The 18,676-nt window shown below is 41.1% G+C and overlaps 1 protein-coding gene and 7 non-coding genes across 8 annotated transcripts in view; 2 read left to right on the top strand and 6 right to left on the bottom strand.

The window, feature by feature from the left end:
• Positions 1-18,676, top strand: part of dync2h1 (dynein cytoplasmic 2 heavy chain 1) — a 208,879-nt gene that overhangs the window by 149,991 nt on the left and 40,212 nt on the right. The window contains exons 81-85 of the mRNA XM_030066488.1: positions 5,993-6,153; positions 7,430-7,555; positions 13,190-13,300; positions 15,832-15,901; positions 16,537-16,622. Coding sequence (XP_029922348.1) covers positions 5,993-6,153; positions 7,430-7,555; positions 13,190-13,300; positions 15,832-15,901; positions 16,537-16,622 — 554 coding nt within the window. The remainder of the gene's footprint in view (positions 1-5,992; positions 6,154-7,429; positions 7,556-13,189; positions 13,301-15,831; positions 15,902-16,536; positions 16,623-18,676) is intronic.
• trnam-cau (transfer RNA methionine (anticodon CAU)) lies at positions 5-77 on the bottom strand. Its single transcript has one exon. It is a non-coding gene; the product is annotated as a tRNA-Met (tRNA).
• On the bottom strand, positions 518-590 carry trnam-cau (transfer RNA methionine (anticodon CAU)). Its single transcript has one exon. It is a non-coding gene; the product is annotated as a tRNA-Met (tRNA).
• Positions 1,033-1,105, bottom strand: trnam-cau (transfer RNA methionine (anticodon CAU)). The gene has a single exon. It is a non-coding gene; the product is annotated as a tRNA-Met (tRNA).
• On the bottom strand, positions 1,546-1,618 carry trnam-cau (transfer RNA methionine (anticodon CAU)). The gene has a single exon. It is a non-coding gene; the product is annotated as a tRNA-Met (tRNA).
• On the bottom strand, positions 2,061-2,133 carry trnam-cau (transfer RNA methionine (anticodon CAU)). Its single transcript has one exon. It is a non-coding gene; the product is annotated as a tRNA-Met (tRNA).
• trnam-cau (transfer RNA methionine (anticodon CAU)) lies at positions 2,572-2,644 on the bottom strand. The gene has a single exon. It is a non-coding gene; the product is annotated as a tRNA-Met (tRNA).
• trnat-agu (transfer RNA threonine (anticodon AGU)) lies at positions 15,288-15,361 on the top strand. The gene has a single exon. It is a non-coding gene; the product is annotated as a tRNA-Thr (tRNA).

The following is an 18,676-nucleotide window of genomic DNA, read 5'->3' as shown; positions in this document are numbered from 1 at the left end:
CACTTGCCCCGTGTGAGGCTCGAACTCACGACCTTCAGATTATGAGACTGACGCGCTGCCTACTGCGCCAACGAGGCCTGCAGCGCCCTTGTTTCCTATGGGAAAAAAGGATCAATAAGCAACTGATTGGCATCCTTGCTGTCTCTAAATGCTGAGTAGAGCACAGATTGCAGAGATTTTTTGAAAGATTTCAGTTCTGATAGTATTATCGTTATCGTCTTAATATCTGCCCAGGAAAAAAACAATCGAGGATCAACTCTTCAATTCCCTTTGCGCGATCCCCTTACCAGTCGGCAACAGCCTGCCTTCAACGCTGGTGATATATGTTTGAACACATTGTCATTGATTATTTTCTGGTTTGTTACTTGAGGTTGTTGGTTATTGTTTCAAACGATTCCTCTTTCAACTTCAGTGCTTAACTAGTAGGTGACTCTTACTCTTGAACGGAGCGTCGTTTTGTGGCAGGTCTTCCCTTGCTTGTGTATTGTTTTCAGCTGATTGATACGTTTAAAACACTTGCCCCGTGTGAGGCTCGAACTCACGACCTTCAGATTATGAGACTGACGCGCTGCCTACTGCGCCAACGAGGCCTGCAGCACCCTTGTTTCCTATGGGAAAAAAGGATCAATAAGCAACTGATTGGCATCCTTGCTGTCTGTAAATGCTGAGTAGAGCACGTATTGCAGAGATTTTTTTTGGAACATTTCAGTTCTGATAGTATTATCGTTATCGTCTTAATATCTGCCCAGGAAAAAAACAATCGAGGATCAACTCTTCAATTCCCTTTGCGCGATCCCCTTACCAGTCGGCAACAGCCTACCTTCAACGCTGGTGATATATGTTTGAACACATTGTCATTGATTATTTTCTGGTTTGTTACTTGAGGTTGTTGGTTATTGTTTCAAACGATCCCTCTTTCAACTTCAGTGCTTAACTAGTAGGTGACTCTTACTCTTGAACGGAGCGTCGTTTTGTGGCAGGTCTTCCCTTGCTTGTGTATTGTTTTCAGCTGATTGATACGTTTAAAACACTTGCCCCGTGTGAGGCTCGAACTCACGACCTTCAGATTATGAGACTGACGCGCTGCCTACTGCGCCAACGAGGCCTGCAGCACCCTTGTTTCCTATGGGAAAAAAGGATCAATAAGCAACTGATTGGCATCCTTGCTGTCTGTAAATGCTGAGTAGAGCACAGATTGCAGAGATTTTTTGAAAGATTTCAGTTCTGATAGTATTATCGTTATCGTCTTAATATCTGCCCAGGAAAAAAACAATCGAGGATCAACTCTTCAATTCCCTTTGCGCGATCCCCTTACCAGTCGGCAACAGCCTGCCTTCAACGCTGGTGATATATGTTTGAACACATTGTCATTGATTATTTTCTGGTTTGTTACTTGAGGTTGTTGGTTATTGTTTCAAACGATCCCTCTTTCAACTTCAGTGCTTAACTAGTAGGTGACTCTTACTCTTGAACGGAGCGTCGCTTTGTGGCAGGTCTTCCCTTGCTTGTGTATTGTTTTCAGCTGATTGATACGTTTAAAACACTTGCCCCGTGTGAGGCTCGAACTCACGACCTTCAGATTATGAGACTGACGCGCTGCCTACTGCGCCAACGAGGCCTGCAGCACCCTTGTTTCCTATGGGAAAAAAGGATCAATAAGCAACTGATTGGCATCCTTGCTGTCTGTAAATGCTGAGTAGAGCACGTATTGCAGAGATTTTTTTTGGAACATTTCAGTTCTGATAGTATTATCGTTATCGTCTTAATATCTGCCCAGGAAAAAAACAATCGAGGATCAACTCTTCAATTCCCTTTGCGCGATCCCCTTACCAGTCGGCAACAGCCTACCTTCAACGCTGGTGATATATGTTTGAACACATTGTCACTGATTATTTTCTGGTTTGTTACTTGAGGTTGTTGGTTATTGTTTCAAACGATCCCTCTTTCAACTTCAGTGCTTAACTAGTAGGTGACTCTTACTCTTGAACGGAGCGTCGCTTTGTGGCAGGTCTTCCCTTGCTTGTGTATTGTTTTCAGCTGATTGATACGTTTAAAACACTTGCCCCGTGTGAGGCTCGAACTCACGACCTTCAGATTATGAGACTGACGCGCTGCCTACTGCGCCAACGAGGCCTGCAGCACCCTTGTTTCCTATGGGAAAAAAGGATCAATAAGCAACTGATTGGCATCCTTGCTGTCTCTAAATGCTGAGTAGAGCACAGATTGCAGAGATTTTTTGAAAGATTTCAGTTCTGATAGTATTATCGTTATCGTCTTAATATCTGCCCAGGAAAAAAACAATCGAGGATCAACTCTTCAATTCCCTTTGCGCGATCCCCTTACCAGTCGGCAACAGCCTACCTTCAACGCTGGTGATATATGTTTGAACACATTGTCATTGATTATTTTCTGGTTTGTTACTTGAGGTTGTTGGTTATTGTTTCAAACGATCCCTCTTTCAACTTCAGTGCTTAACTAGTAGGTGACTTTCTCTTGAATGGAACGTCGTTTTGTGGCAGGTCTTCCCTTGCTTGTGTATTGTTTTCAGCTGATTGATACGTTTAAAACACTTGCCCCGTGTGAGGCTCGAACTCACGACCTTCAGATTATGAGACTGACGCGCTGCCTACTGCGCCAACGAGGCCTGAAAAGGTCCTCAACTCCTGTTGCTTTAACAGTCAGAGTGAGAGAGAGTGAGCTGTTTGGAGAATGAGCAACAGGGGAGGGCTTTGACTGTATAGATAAGGCACTGTTTTCACGTTGACTAAGAACAGATCCATGGCCACAATTGTAGAACAAGTTGTTTGTTGCTTTTTTTTTTTATTTTTAACATATAAAAACCGCTGGAATTTACTTTATTTTTCATGTAGTATGTTTCCAACCCTCAGCCCTGAACATAATTTCACGTTACACGGGACAGTGAATAAATCATCTGAGGAAAAGGAGCAAATGAAAGGATCAATCGACAGGGAAAACTTATAGACAGAGTGGAATTTTGCGTTGGTGCTCTGACTGACTGCCTTGTTTCCTGCTCATAGCAGACCGCTGTCTTGACTGAAACTCAGTGTCAGCTTTTGTGCAGCTGCTACAGCCTGCTAATAATAATACTGGCTCATTGAGGATGACACTGCAGTCTTTGTGTGTGTGTGTGTGTGTGTGTGTGCGCGTGTGTATGTGTGTTTGTTTGTTTGTTTGTTTACCAAGGTGTCTCTCTGAGCATGTACATTTCTGTCTGTCTGTCTTTCTGTCTGTACGTCTGTGTGTGTGTGTGTGTGTGTGTGTGTGTGTGTGTGTGTGTGTGTGTGTGTGTGTGTGTGTGTCTTTATCAGCCTGTCTCTCTATCTGTAAACATGAGTGTCTGTGTTTCCGTTCTGAGGTAATTCCCTGCAAGCACAAGTGTCACTGCTTTGTCACTCTGCTTGTTTGTCTTCAGACAGCTCTAACAAAACGCCTGCTAACTCTCCCATGATAAGGCCGTTGGGCCTCACGCCGCCTGAACACAAAGTGAACCCACCGATGAAGACATGGTGTGTGTGCAGGAGTGTGTGTGTCTGTGTGATAGAGAGCTAGAGAGAAATGGAGAGAGACTGAGAGGAAAAAAGAAAGGGAGAGAAGATTATGTGTGTGTATGTATGTGTGTGCATGCGTGCATGTGTTAGGCAGTAAGTCAGTATGCTAATGAGGCATGGTCTGTAATCCTCTTAAAGCTAATCTCACTCAATCCCTCCAGTCCAGGCCTGGGCGCCACTCACGCACACATGCATGCCTGGGCGCACACAGACACACACACATTCGTGTGCACACACGCATACATGCATGTACGCACAGACACACACATACAGACACATACACAAACACACACACACACACACACATATGCAGGCGCACTCACTGGCCCTTTCTGTCTCTCAAACATACACACCCTTTCTCACGTGCACTTATACTCTCTCTTAATCATTCAGCTCTTTTCCCTATCTTTAATCAACGAACCACAAAAGGATATCCTTCCTGTGTTTAAACAATCAGCATTTAATGCAAATTCACTTGGTCAAATAAAGTGATTCTTTTTGGAATTTAGTGGAAAAACCTGTAATGCACTGGCACTTGTGTGTGTGTGTGTATGTATGTGTGTGTGTGTGCTTGTGGTGAAGTGCCTGCTCATTAATTCTTGGCCATTCAGTGTTTCCTCAGGTGAGCAGTGTTTTAACCAAAGATACAGCGTGCTTCTGTCTTTGTTTCTGCTCCTCTCTGCCCTGAATGTGTGTCATAAAAGCCAAGGTGAACTTTGCTGTTCACAGAAAGACAATGCTACCTTGCAGCTCGAATACTGATTACATGCACATGCCAAAGGTAGTTGTGTGTGTTGTGTGTGTGTGTGTGTGTGTGTGTGTGTGTGTGTGTTGGTGCGTGTGCATGCATGCACATTCTGTAAATGCTGCCTTTTTGTAGTCGGACATCGCAAGCCATGCGGTCAGATGACTTATTTTTCTTAGCGTTGCCATGGTGATGCAGTAAAAGGTCGCTTTGAGATGTTCTCTCCCAAGACCTTGCGTATATGTGTGTGTGTGTGTTTGTCTGTGTGCATGTGTACATGCGTGTGTTCGCTTTTACTTCTGTACAGCAGATTGTATTTGGCAGCAGACAGCAAAAGAATGTTTAGGCTGCGGCAGTTGTCACAATCAGAAAAGACAGCTGTTTGTGTGTGTGTGTGTGTGTGTGTGTGCGCGCGCACGCGCACGTGTGTTTGTTTGTGTATATACACATTTTTGTGTTTATGCACGTTTCTGGGAGAGGAGTCGGCTGATAAATGCTTGCACGCCTGTGTTCATAACATCATGTCAGTAGGTGTTTGTACATGAACCTAATCTAATACAACTATTCATGTTGTATACACATTTCTGCATGTGTGTGACTGTTAACTTATATCTGATCTGTGATTCAACACATTACAGCAGGATTAGAGCATAATGTCCAATGAGAAAACAAATACAGGCAGACACCCGTGTGCGCACACACACACACACACACACACACACACACACACACACACACGCACACACACACACACACACACACAGAGAGAGAGAGTCAGGCACATACAGAGAGAGTCTGGTTTCTCAACAGCAGGGGGCTGACAAGGTATTCTTCTGCTATGTGTTATAAACAGTGCTGCATACCTCACACTCAGTATGCATAGTGCATCACCCCTCTAATCTCCCTTGCTCTGTCTCTCTCAACATCTTCCTCTTCTAATCTCTCTCTCTTCTTCTCCATCTACTTTCCTCCTTTCAACCCCTTACCCTTTCTGACACCGTCCCTTGCCCATCACTTCCTTTGGCAGTCTCTCCCTTCTTCATGCTCTTTCTCTGCCTCCCTGTCCCAATGCTCCCCCTCTCTACTGAACCTCCCATTCTCACTTTTTCTGTCCCCTTCACAATCTCCACCCTTCTGTCTTTTCCCCCCTGCTCTCTTTCATCTCCCAGTTCCCTCATTACAACCTCTGCCCCCAAGATTCTCTCACTGTTTCATCTACCTGTATCTCTCTCCTCCAGATGCTGATTGAGCAACATATTAAGTTCGAAAAGAAAGCTTTAAATGCCTTCCAAGTTTGTGTATGCCTCCAGTATGTTTTTTTCATTGAGTATATGCACTTTGTTTGGTTACTACTGAGTTATACACGGCTTTGTAAGAGTACAGTGCACTGCAGCATTCACTGCAGTGTATCACATCTGCTACCAACAGAGCACCTTCCTTTATGGTCAAAGACGTAATCCTGTGCAAATTGCCATGATCTTGAATATTAGCCTCTCTCTCTCTATTTCTCTCCTCTTCTTTTCCTTCTTGGTTTGAGTATGAAAGGGCTTTTTTTTCCCCCAACTCAAACTTGCTCTATCTATAGAAAGACCTCGGAACAAGCTTTTAAACATCGTTTCACCCTCTTCCTTTTCTTTTCTCCCTCTTGTCATCTTCGTCCTCCACCTCGTGTCTGTAGGAATGAAGGAGCTCTCCCCTCCTCCTCTCAACCTGCGACGTCTCTACACTGAGACACTAGAGTTGGAGCCGGTGTTGATCATCATTTCTCCCGGGGCAGACCCCTCCCAGGAACTCACAGAGCTCGCTGCAGAGACTGTGGGCAGGGACAACTATCATGAGGTAGAGAAAAACAGCACCAAACGGGACATGTCATGACAGATCAGCAAGCTCTTGGGGACCAGACTTGTATTTTTTGTTTTGTTTTGTTTTGTTTTGTTTTGTTTTGTTTTGTTTTGTTTTGTTTTGTTTTGTTTTGTTTTGTTTTGTTTTGTTTTGTTTTTTTCTTTTCATTTCACAAATTCACATTTACAAGACAGTGTATCTTGCACTTGATAGGGCAAAAAAATGAGGACACTACAGCTTGTTGAATGTCAATTGGAAAAATGGTTTTGAGAAATACAGTAATGCGGCTCTTCACCGCAAAGGACAATAACAGGTCTAAGAAAAATGACACCATGTGATAAAACTGCACTCCTTCAGTTATACTATATATACTGAATATGTGGCTAATGCAGTTGTGAAATATCAAAATATTCTATAAAGATATAAGAAAATGGGATTTTTTATTGCAGTGGGATTTTGGCGTCTCTTTCAAGTGCAGTTTACAGCCTGTCAATACTTAAAAGCCTGTCAATACCAAAAAGTTTTCCATCGTTGAGATTATGTTGACTATACAGAGAAATAATTCTGTGTTAAATCTAAAATTCTATGATTTTAGCTAAGGAAATTAATTAACCTAATTTAGACATTAAGATACTTAGTAGTTTTTGCATTGTGCTGTTAAATTGAAGTCAGTGCTTTTCATCATGTAAGTTTAAATATGCAGCGCTAATACTCACGGTCAAGTACAGCTCAGTTTTAAATCTCTACTTTATTTGCCTATATAACTATTTGTATTTTCATGTACATTCATATAAGTAAGGCTTTTGTTACAACTGACCATCACTGTTTTTTCTTTTGAGCCAGACACATTTAGCTTTTATGCATTAAAAGTCCTTGAATCAGTAACAAAGTTAATCAGTGTAAAAGAGTAAAAGATCTTCAAGCTGTTAACTCCAAACTCATATCTAGCCTGTAGTTGGCACCAAGTTGCCATCATGAATTGGGTTTTCAGAAAGTCCTTCAGTTACCATTACAGTTAAGTAACTGTCTCTTTGACTTATCTGCTAAGAATGTTAAGCCATTTTGAACACAACATGAACATTGCTGCTGAGTACAGAAAGTTATACTCGGAATCTGAGTTTACAGGTGTTTCTCAGTGTGTGTCACTGAGGAAACGAATTACTGATGTTGAATGTGATTTTCTGCCCTCCAGTTTCTCAAGAGTTATAATGTGGAATCAAATCATCCCTCCCTCTCTCTCTCTATCCCTCCTTCTCTATCTCTGTCTGTCTAGATCTCTATGGGTCAGGGACAGGCTGATGTGGCCTTAGCCACACTCAGAGAATGTTCTCGTAATGGAGACTGGCTTTGCCTCAAAAACCTTCACCTGGTCACCGCATGGCTACCTCTCCTAGAAAAAGTAAGTAGTGTGAGTGTTAAGGATATGTGTGTGCATGTGTGTCTTTATGATTAGGATAGGTTTCATCATAACTTTGTGGATGAGTGTATGCAAGTATTGCCCCCAAAATTCAATTTTTTACCCAGTTTATTGCCACATGTATAATTTTGAATTAGGAAAGACCACTTACCCACACAGTGTTAAGGAGCAAGACAAAAGTTAGTCATGAAATCATGTGCTCTCTTACCTGTATCTGTAAATGTAAGAAACATATGGTATTTATCAGATTGAATATATTGTCCAAACTAAATTTACTCACTTACTTTCCAGATGTTACGGTTTACTATTTTTGATTCTGTTCTTAATATCAAACCAAAGTACATATAAATTTCTCCTTAGAAAGTAACACTCTTCAGCTGCTCTTCAAAGACGGTACAACTCAGTAAAACTTTGTTTTTGTTATGACAAATGTGGCTACTGAAATAATCTATAGTCAAACAAGTGCGCACACTGACACACACACACACACACACACACATAAAAGGCATTCTCCTGGCTTGCCCAAATTTCCATATCTAAAATTACCTCCTGTCCTTTTCCTGCACATACACATTTTACATTCTAGCTGTCGGCCCACATTAGTCACTCTGTGTTGCTGTGTGTGTTTGTGTGTCTCTCTTTGTGTCGCTCTATGTATTCATCTCTGGGCCTCAGCGTATGCATGGTTTTTTGTCACCTGCACTCTGCATGTAGTTAGTGAATGTTTGTGCTTGTATGCCACTCAGTGCATTTGCCTTTCATTTTCTGTATTTTTTTCTTAATATGTGTGTCTGTGTCTTTATATTTTATGTTAAGAGTGTTTGTGTGTTTCTTTCACTTCCTTTGTGTGTTTGTGTGGTGTGTGTTTCCTGGGGTTCTGTTTAGTGCTGTGTCACTGTAGCAGGTCATATCTCACTGGGAGGCACAGGTGTTGGCAGTGATTGGCCCGTGTGTGTGTGTGTGTGTGTGTGTGTGTGTGTGTGTGTGTGTCTATGTGCATGTGTCCTGGGGTTTGCCAGAGATCCCTCGTGTTCAGGGCTGTCAGTGCTCCCAATGTGAATTAAACCATAGCCTATTACAGCTCTCCTCTCCTCCCTTTATCCCCCTCTGTTCTAATCTCCTCTTCCCTCTCTTTTCATTTCTTCCATCACTTCTTTTTGCATATTTCTCCCCATTTGCTCCCTTTTCTTTCATCTGTCTTCTGTTTTTTTCTTTTCCTCTCATACTTTACTCACCTGCTTGTCCCTTCTCTTCTCTTCTCTCCTCATTTTCTCCTTTTTCCATCTTCATACTGTATTCTCTCTCTCTCTCTCTCTCTCTCTCTCTCTCTCTCTCTCTCTCTCTCTCTCTCCCCCTGTGCACTTTGCCCAGTAACTGATGAGGTTGAGGTCTCAGCAGCCGAGCTTGAAATGAAAAACTGACGCAGGGAGAGGAGAACGAGGGAGGCAGGGGGCATAGGAAAGAGAGAATGAAGAAGCAGAGTTGGTGAAGGGAAGGAGAGAGGGAGGGAGGGAGGGATGCACTGAGGCACAGCGGGCAGGCAGGAAAAGCAGCCAAGAGAGGACAAAGAGAGCCTCCTCCCTCACTTCATTTTACTATCTGCCCCCCCCTCTCCCTCTCTCTCTCTCTCGCTCTCTCTCTCTCCCTCTTTCTCTTTCACTATATCTCCTCACTCCTGCTTGTCTCTCAGTTTTGCCCCTAATCTCTCCTGCTTCTTTTCCACCATCTGCCTCTCCAGTCCTTCCCTCCTTCATTCCTCAGGGATCAAACCAGTTGGTCAGTTAGAGAGACAGAGTCAATATTCTCTGAGTATAATCAAAACTGGCAGTGTAGATTTCTCGTCATCCCTGTCCACTCATATTTTTTCTGTTGTTCTTTCTTCCTTCTGTTTTTTCCCCTCACCTGCTTTGTATGTTTGTTTATCTATCTATGTCTGTCGCTGTCTGGGTGTCTGTCTGTCTATCTGTCTATCTTTGTATCTCATCATAGTGTTGCAGTAATCAAATTGAGTTATTGTGATACGTAATTGTATTGTCTAAGTTAGTGACAAGTAAATACAAAAAAAAAAAAAAAACTCGCAAAATGAGGTCTCAAATATATTAGGAAATATTATTTGGTATTTTTATTTCATTATTTCATTATTTCATTATTTATTTATCTATCTATTCATTTATTTGTTTATTTATTTAGTGTTTTAACACTTCGTATTGCCATGCAGTTTCATGCCATGAACAATTTGATGTTAATGTCCCACCGCTGTGGTACTTGGTATGCACAGTGGAGTAATGGTGGAGTCTGTCTGTTTCTCTGTCTCTCTGTCTGTCTGTGTGTGTAGCCCCAGTCTGTGACCAGACTCAACAGTAGTCTTGCAAAGGCGTGGAAAGTTTCTGGTAAATTTCCCGGAAAGTTTCCAAAAATTCCTATGGGAATTTTCGCTCTGGAATATTGGAAATTTTCAGGAGATTTTTGCTGTCACTTTTTTTCCTATTTTTCCGAAAATTCCTGGGAAAATTCGGCTCGGGAATTTTGGGAATTTTCTTTTTTTTTTTCTTGTCATCAATTTGAATGAGGTTTTTAAAAAGTTTTCATGGAAATTTAAGCTTGGGAAATTTTCGTTTTTGTTGTTGTTAACTTAAGGTGAATGGGGCAAAAATAAACAATAATCAATAAAATGAATATCAACATCAATATCACCATTTTGGAAATGGAAACCCTAATCTCCTGAACTCAGGACTCACCTCTAACCCAAAGGCCACAATGCCAGCATACTGTAAAATCATCATCCCCATACCCAAGTGTGTGAAATAAAACTTAAATATAAAACTTAAATATAAACAGTCAACTTTGCATTTTGGTGGAAACAAATATGTTGCATGATTCAATGTAAATTCATCTGTGCACCATGATTCACATATGCAAATAATTTCAAGCACATTTGGTCATCATCAAGTACGGTACGGGCGCTCATGCACGAGCACATGCACAGTTACACAGCGTGCGAACGTGGATACGACGTAAATCATGCCGTCCTCCTGCTTCTGCAAAATTGTTTAATGCACTCAGTGCAATTAACTGTGAATCGTGGCATTGCATCAATAATCATCTGATAATAATAATCAACCAGATCCGGCAGACCTGACCGGGTGGCCACGCACACCGTGCAGTGCTGGCCAGCACCGAGCAGGCACCAGTCTCCCAAAATTTCACAATGTTTCCAGCCAGGGGAGCTCATGTCACCACCAGGGGAGCTGTGCTCCCCTTTGCTCCTCCTTATTTCGCACACTGGTTATGCCAATATTCACAACAGTTTGACTCAGCTAGGGAAAATTCCCGAAAATTCTCTGGAAATTCATTATAATGTAACATGTTTGCATGCATATCTGCTTATAACAAACCAAAATGTTTATTATGTATACATGTATATGATTTTGATTTTGCAACACTAGTTGAGATTTTAATTTACACCCACTAGTGCAGGATGTTGTCATTATTTAAGATATTCTGTTTTACCTGAAAGTGGAAGTCGTGTGCAGCCATTTCATGGGGACTTTAAGTAAAACATCACCAGAGTAACAGTGCTTCCACCTGACTAGCAAGGTGTGGTACTTTTTGCACCACTGCATATAATAATCTATGTTTCTGTCTTTTTTGTCTCTCTCACATCTTCCCCCAACAAGATTTGTTTTAGTGGACGGCACACATGTATGTGTAGATACACACATGCATACACATTCACACACACAGCACTTTTCTTAGATAGGCATCCACTCCTGTCTTCTTTGAATCTTTGTGATCATGTGCTCATCCATGAGACCAAATCAGGGTCCAAGTGATGCAGAAACACACCGATTATGAGATGATGTGTGTGTGTGTGTGTGTGTGTGTGTGTGTGTGTGTGTGTGTGTGTGTACATATGTTATGTCTGTTTATCTGTGTGTGTGTGTGTGTGTGTATGTGTGTGTGTGTGTGTGTGCTGAAATTCATCTCAGTCCTTGAGTGAGTACCCAATCAGATGGCACAAGACCCTAAGGCACCAACATGTTATTTTTAACCCTGAGACTGAGAGAGAGAGACAGACAGAGAGAGAGAGAGAGAGAGAGAGAGAGAGAGAGAGAGAGAGAGAGAGAGAGAGAGAAATTAAAATTGAGATGAAGACACACATGGAAAGACAGTGATCAAGAGAGTGAAAATAACATAGATGTAGGTTCATGAGTATGATGACAATCACAGGAAAGAATTGTAAAAGTTGGAGGGAAGGACTTGAAGACAGGGTCATTGTGGAAAGTGTATCACTGTAAAAAAAAAAAAAAATAGATTGAAGAAAATGAAATCGAACAAGTGAGAAAAAAGTCAAGCTCATTTAATGGCTGTCTGCCGTGTGTGTTACCAGATAGCTTTATCCTCTCATACCCACTACCACTGATACATACAGGGTTGTATGTGTGAGCGAGAGAGAGAGATATCCTGCTTTTACTTCAAGCACATACTGTATCTTCACTAATATCAAAATATGAAAAATAATTTTCATAAAGAGGAGCAATCTTTGGCTTGTGTGGTTATTGTTACAGATGGTGTTTGGTTAAGTTTCAGTTAAGTGTTCAGAGATTACACATGCAATGATAAATGCAAATCGAGGTACCGTCCTCACAATTCTAGCTATTAAAATCTTTGTATTTTTATGTATGACATGATAATTCCGTTGGTGACAGTTTACATAATGTCCTGATTGTTTATGAAGATTTGTAAATGCTTTATATTGTAGTTCCATTGTGAGTGGTGTAATGGTGTGTATAACTGTGTTTTTTAACACAGAAGAATTTGGTTTGTGTGCACTGGGAATGTGTGAGGTAGAGTACAGAACCTGAGGTGTCTGTACCTTGGCTTTATAACACTGCTAGTGCACTCAACGCCTCCCTTTCCACACCTCTGTCAGACTAAACTAAGCTTATCCCGCTTATAGTCAGTTTTATCTGCGTATTGTTATGTGCATGTACGTTACACATTTTGGCAGTTGACTGCGGTTTCTCAGTCATGGCCCTAGACTGTGAAACAGCCTGGCCGTCTTGATCCTTTATAAATTGGCATTCAAGGCCCTCTGATCTGTTGTGTAAATTTCTCATGTTAAGGTTTGACTTTTATGATTTGTAATGATTTTACTGTTGATTTTAAGATTTTTATTAGTGTATTATTTTATTTCATTTTATTCTTTTTACGTTTTTTAGATATTGGCTTTGTACAGCACTCTGGTCAACTGTAGCTTTTTAAAATATGTTATAAATAAATTTGACATGACTTGTATATGTGCATTTTTATCTGTATCCACATATAGTGTACATGTACATATAGTGTATTGCTGTATTTTACTTCATCGTGTTCATATATTGTTCAAATATTTCAAATAAATGTTTTATGTAGTTTATCTCACCTTTATAAATGTTTATGTATTTTACTGATGTTGCTCTCTGTCTTATTAGCCTTTGAGACTTACTTTGTGATATTGGGCAATAGTAAATTTTGACTTATATGTGCATCTTTAAAATGTGTGCCTTTGAAACTGGTACATGCAATACAGTCATAAAATAACATGTGTGTCTGTATAATGTTGTTCCTCCCCAGGAGCTGAATGTACTACAGCCCAAAGCAGGTTTCCGCCTGTGGCTGACAGCAGAAGTTCACCCCAGATTCCCTCCTATTTTGCTGCAGTCCAGCCTTAAGATCACATATGAGGTACAGACACACACACAGACACACACACACACACACACACACACATAGAGAACACCATCTTACTTATACTTCACTGAATATCGACCCTCTTTATTCCACACTGCTTACCACACAGTTTATTTGAGTTATTTATTTTCCCTGGGTAGTGACCCTTTTGATTTCACAGTGCCAATGCTACTACATGCACAGACTGTTGATCTGTGTGAATCTCTGTGGAATCTAGCCATGTTTTATCCTCCTGGTTAAGCCCCAGTCTTGTAAATGTGTTGTGCTTTTATGAGGGCAATGACACAACTGCAGGGTGTGGATGTGTGTGTGTGTGTGTGTGTGTGTGTGTGTGTGTGTGTGTGTGTGTGTGTGTGTGTGTGTGTGTGTGTGTGTGTGTGTGTGTGTGGTGTGTGTGTGTGTGTGAGTGTGTCTGCACATACATGTTTGTACATATGTGTTTTATTCTATGTATGTACCTATGTCTACATGTGTGTATGCATGTGGTCACATGCATGTGTGTGTGTGTGTGTGTGTGTGTGTGTGTGTGAGTGTTGCTGAAGTTTGCTTGTGATATGTTAGTGATGCGTACTCGAGGGCTCAGTGTGCTTCTCATGGGAGTCATGCTCAAGGGGTTAGCTGCTTCACTAGCCAAGCATGCTGCACAGACAGCTTTCTCTCTCTCTCTCTCTCTCTCTCTCTCTCTCTCTCATACACACACACAGACACATAATTTGTTGCATGCACAGATTCACTGATGACACACTTACATGTGTGCACATGCATCCTGAACATTACCAATGACAATTAAACGGATGTTAATTTCTCTACTGCATGTCAAACCTAATATGAACATGTACTGTATGTGCACACATACATACACACACACACACACACACACACACACACACACACACACACAAAAGATAAATTTCTACATCCCAGTCACATGTTTATTACTTTGCAGCCATTATTTAACACATTTGCAATTCAAGGAATTAAAAAAATTGACTCTCATTCAATTACACTAAATTCAATTCAATTCTGTTTGCTTTATTGCAATAACAAGTGGTTATTATGTTGTTATTATGTTGACATTTCATTACTCTCCTCTCTCTCTCTCACACACACACACACACACACACACACACACATACACAGTCACACATAAACAGACACACACACTAAAAAAAACAACAACCAAAAAACAGTGTCCCCATAGTCCAACTGATCTCTCAGTCTCCCTGAGGCGATGGTGGAAGGTCTGTGTCAGCTGCTATTGTCTAAGAGTTAACAGCCTGCAGGCAGGCTTCCCCACCCCCCACCCCTCTCTCTCTCTGTCAGTTTCTCTCTGTCACTCTATAGCAGCACTGAATTGTCTGATTGTGCTGTGAGTATTACAAAGAGGCTGATCAGATTGGTAAATTGAGGAGAGACAGGTAGCTCATCAGGTCCTTGGGAGGAGCACCTCTCTGAGATCAAGGCTCTGCATATGTTTCTTTGTTTTCTGAATCTTTTTCGCTATACTGGAAGACGCGCCTGGTGTATGTCTGAAAAGCCTGAAAGCGATGTCACTTTCAGCACCAGAGACAGGCGTTTTGAAAAAGATCCACCATTATAATCAATAAACATGTTTGCAAGAGAAGCCTCTGCTTTTGAAATCTGCAGTGGATTGAATATCCACTCACGACAAATTGTCTTGACAATGGAAAAAGTGTTTTTTGACAGAAATAGTACAGACTATACAAATGTTTAAAAGGTTGTGGCAAATATTGTTTATCAGCATTATAGACCTTATGTTTGTCTATCCATCCATTATTTGACCTGGTTCATCTAGCTTGTGTAGTATCTCCACTAGTTCTTGCTTTATAAGTGTAACGTAGTAGAGAGGCTTTTGCTTTTAGGTCTGACCCTTTGTGTGTTAAAATTAACTGTGATCATGTGCTCCTGCCTGGCTGGAGGAGCTCCAGGAATAGTTGTACTGAGACATGTGGTGCCACCTGGCGCCGTGGCTTAGTTGGTTAAAGCGCCTGTCTAGTAAACAGGAGATCCTGGGTTCGAATCCCAGCGGTGCCTTTTCACTCTTCAGTATCTCCACTTCAGCTAACAGTGACAGCTAGCAGCACATGAAAAAGTCTCTTTCTCTTTCTTACTTCTTCCCTCTCATTCTCTCGCAGTGTCTCTATCCTTCTATAATGTTGACACTGTGAAATTATGGACTTTGTAACTTGAACTTTCAGACAGTTCAATCTTGCTGTTAAGTAATTTAATAAAGCAAAGGTCAAAAGAGACTGTTGGTAGAGAACAGGCTGTGGTAATATAAAGACAGTAGGTGCTCCAGTCTTCTTGACTACCTGCTTCGTAATACTTTGGAAGATTTGATCATAAGAAAATGCTCCCCTATACCCCACACCATCTCGCTTCTTTCTTCTTCTAATCCTCTGTCCTTCCGTCCCTTCATTTCTCAACCATCACCCTGCCCCTTCTTCTTTCACCTCCCCTTTGTGCCCCTGTCTAATCATCCTCCCTTTTTTATCCTTCTCCAGGCTCCTCCAGGGTTGAAGAAGAACCTGCTGAGAACCTATGAATCCTGGAGTCCAGAGCAGATCAGTAAAGGTTGCTCTTATTTTACATTACATTATTGTCTGTTTGTATTTTTCAACCTACTGTATATTCAGTCCAATGTTGTTCTCTTCAATGAAGGAATTGTTTTAATTGTTAAAGTTGGTGGTTGATGGCTGTTTGAAATTTGTGCTGAATACACACACACACATACACACACACACATATGTGTGTGTGTGTGTGTGTGTGCTGATACATAGCTGATACACCAGATGTAGCTAATGAGCTTGCCTTAAACTTCAATATGCTTTCATTTAATGTCACAGTTGCTCTCTGCCACTGTTTAACATTTTGTAATCTTTTTCCATGCCTCAGAGTAGACATGGTTTAATTTAAGATGACACATAGAAAGCACCATTATTTCAATTGTGCTTAAAGGTGGAGAACATGTGTTGGTAAATAATAAACAATAACAAGAGAATAAGATGTGTTGCCTTTTCAAGGCAAGCACATAATAAAATAATGAAAGCATGATGGACATGTACTCCCCCATATACTCCCATATGTGTGTTGTGCATGTCCAGCCCTTCAGTGTGAAGACCACAGAGATTCTGAGTCTAATAGTAGTATATTTCTGGTTTTCATTTTGGTTGGTTGTGATACTGATGTGGACTGTAACCATGTTCTAGGAGGCATCCTGGCCAGAGCCCAGTCTCTGTTCTGTCTTGCTTGGTTCCATGCTGTCTGCCAGGAAAGACGCAACTACATACCACAGGTAGAAAACAAACACCACCACGACCACAGAAGACATACAACACTTTATTTTTGTATAAACAAAATCAGCACTTCATCAGTGTGCCCGCACTTGGTCCAGCATGCTGTTGAAGTGTTAATTTAATTTGGCGTGAGAAGATTTTTTTTTTGAATGCCGGCACCCATTTTGTAATTTTGTTGCTCACTATGGCATCACCTGTACTCAAATGGACAGAGAATACACCAAAACCTACTTGTGCCTCTGCCTCTTCATAACATGTTAATTTAATAATCCTAATCTTAATTCAGCTGCAGGCATTCTGCGCTATTGCTATAACTGGTGGAGGTGCACTCAGAGTAATCCAAAATCATGACTTTTGTCACTATCATACTGAAACTGTTTCCACTTACAGTACAATAATCCAGTGCTCCCTGAAAGTGTGATACGTGGGTAGCACTGAAATATTGTGAGATGTTAATACGGATGTATATACTCATGCACACCCATTGTCTGGCCTTGTTTCATGGTGCCTGCCATGAGAAGGAAACACACATACACCAAAGAGTGGTTAAATTTTTCGCAGGTACATAATGAGGCTTGGGGATATGGACAAATCCCCAAGCCTCCAAGTGTCCAAGCCCCCAGGCCCCCAAGCCTTATATATGTTCATGTTTATTCTATAAACATATATAATAATTTAACTGTTTCCCAACCAGGTGATAACAAGGTTTTCAACAATATAGATTCAGAAATGTTCAGAAACATAACCACTGACATACAAACAGACATACACAGAGTGAGAGGGAAAAAAAGACATCCCTGAAGATCAGTAGCAGTGGAGGCAATAAAATGCAGGTCACCAGTAACACACTGCTGGTCAAAGAGGACACAGATAACATGTGTTTGCTATTTGTACTGTGCCTCCGGCAGAGACTTTTTCTGTGTGTATGTGTGTGTCTGTGTGTGTGTGCGTATGTGTGTGCGAGCGCATGTGTGTGTGTGTGTGTGTGTGTGTGTGTGTGTGTGTGTGAGTGTGTGCGCGTGTGCATGTGTGTGTGCGTATGTGTGTGCGAGCGTGTGTATATGTGTGTGTGTGTGTGTGTACCTGCGTCTCATGTGTATCTGTTTGTGTATGTATTTGAAGAATATGAACCTTAACTTATATTACCACAGTACACTTGTTTCCTGGCCCCATGACCATTTGGAAAGGCAACACACACACATGCATAAAATGTAGAGTGATACAGTATATTGCAAACATGGAATAACATGGAAAAAACATGGAAAGGTCTCTGAGGTCATATACTGGCAAGGAATTTCTCAAATAATTGCTTTTATAGATATCAATTGAAAGTTTTTTTTCCAACTTATTTCACATAATTTAATCTGGAGATGGTGTTGATCCATGTTTTACATTGATTTGCAACACATATGTGACATTTTCATAGCCGGACTCAGGCTCTAAGTACATCACATAAGAGCCAGAATGAACTTGCTATTTCTTCATTTGAAACTGCAACCCTGCTGATAAATCATCTCTCTGAGTAACAAGATGGAAAGTGGAAAGAACAGCACTGTAATGAAAATGAAACTCTTTATTTTCTTGGCTGAAACCCAATGCAGTAATGAATCGGCACAAAATAGATAACAAATGGACAAATACAACGGCAAATTATGCCAAACAATAGTCTGAGATATTAGGCCCTAAATCATGTCAAAGATGATATAGGAGCCATATGTCAAAAAGCCCACAGTCTTAGTGGATACTTGACGCTGATTCACTGAGTTTCATAATTTTTGTGTAAACTCACACCTCTGAAACAACTATTTCATCTTTGTTAAAAATGAATGTTCTAACAACAAGAGTGAATATTTTATTTAAGACCATCAGTGGCATACAGTGTCCTGGATAAATGGTTTCAGATGCCTTCAGATTGTCTGAGGAAGCAGTCATTACTAATGAAAGCAGAGCTCCCGTTCACACTGTGAGGTTCTCCCTTTCATCGCCCATTGAAATAGCTTAATGCATGTTAACTACTCTGTCGTTCTTAACTCTCACTTTGCCCTTTCCTTGC

The sequence above is a fragment of the Myripristis murdjan genome, chromosome 13 (genome assembly GCF_902150065.1).
Source record: "Myripristis murdjan chromosome 13, fMyrMur1.1, whole genome shotgun sequence".
In the NCBI taxonomy this organism is placed as follows: Eukaryota; Metazoa; Chordata; class Actinopteri; order Holocentriformes; family Holocentridae; genus Myripristis; species Myripristis murdjan.
Note: the sequence above shows the minus strand (reverse complement) of the source record. Positions and strands in the feature narration are given on the sequence as shown.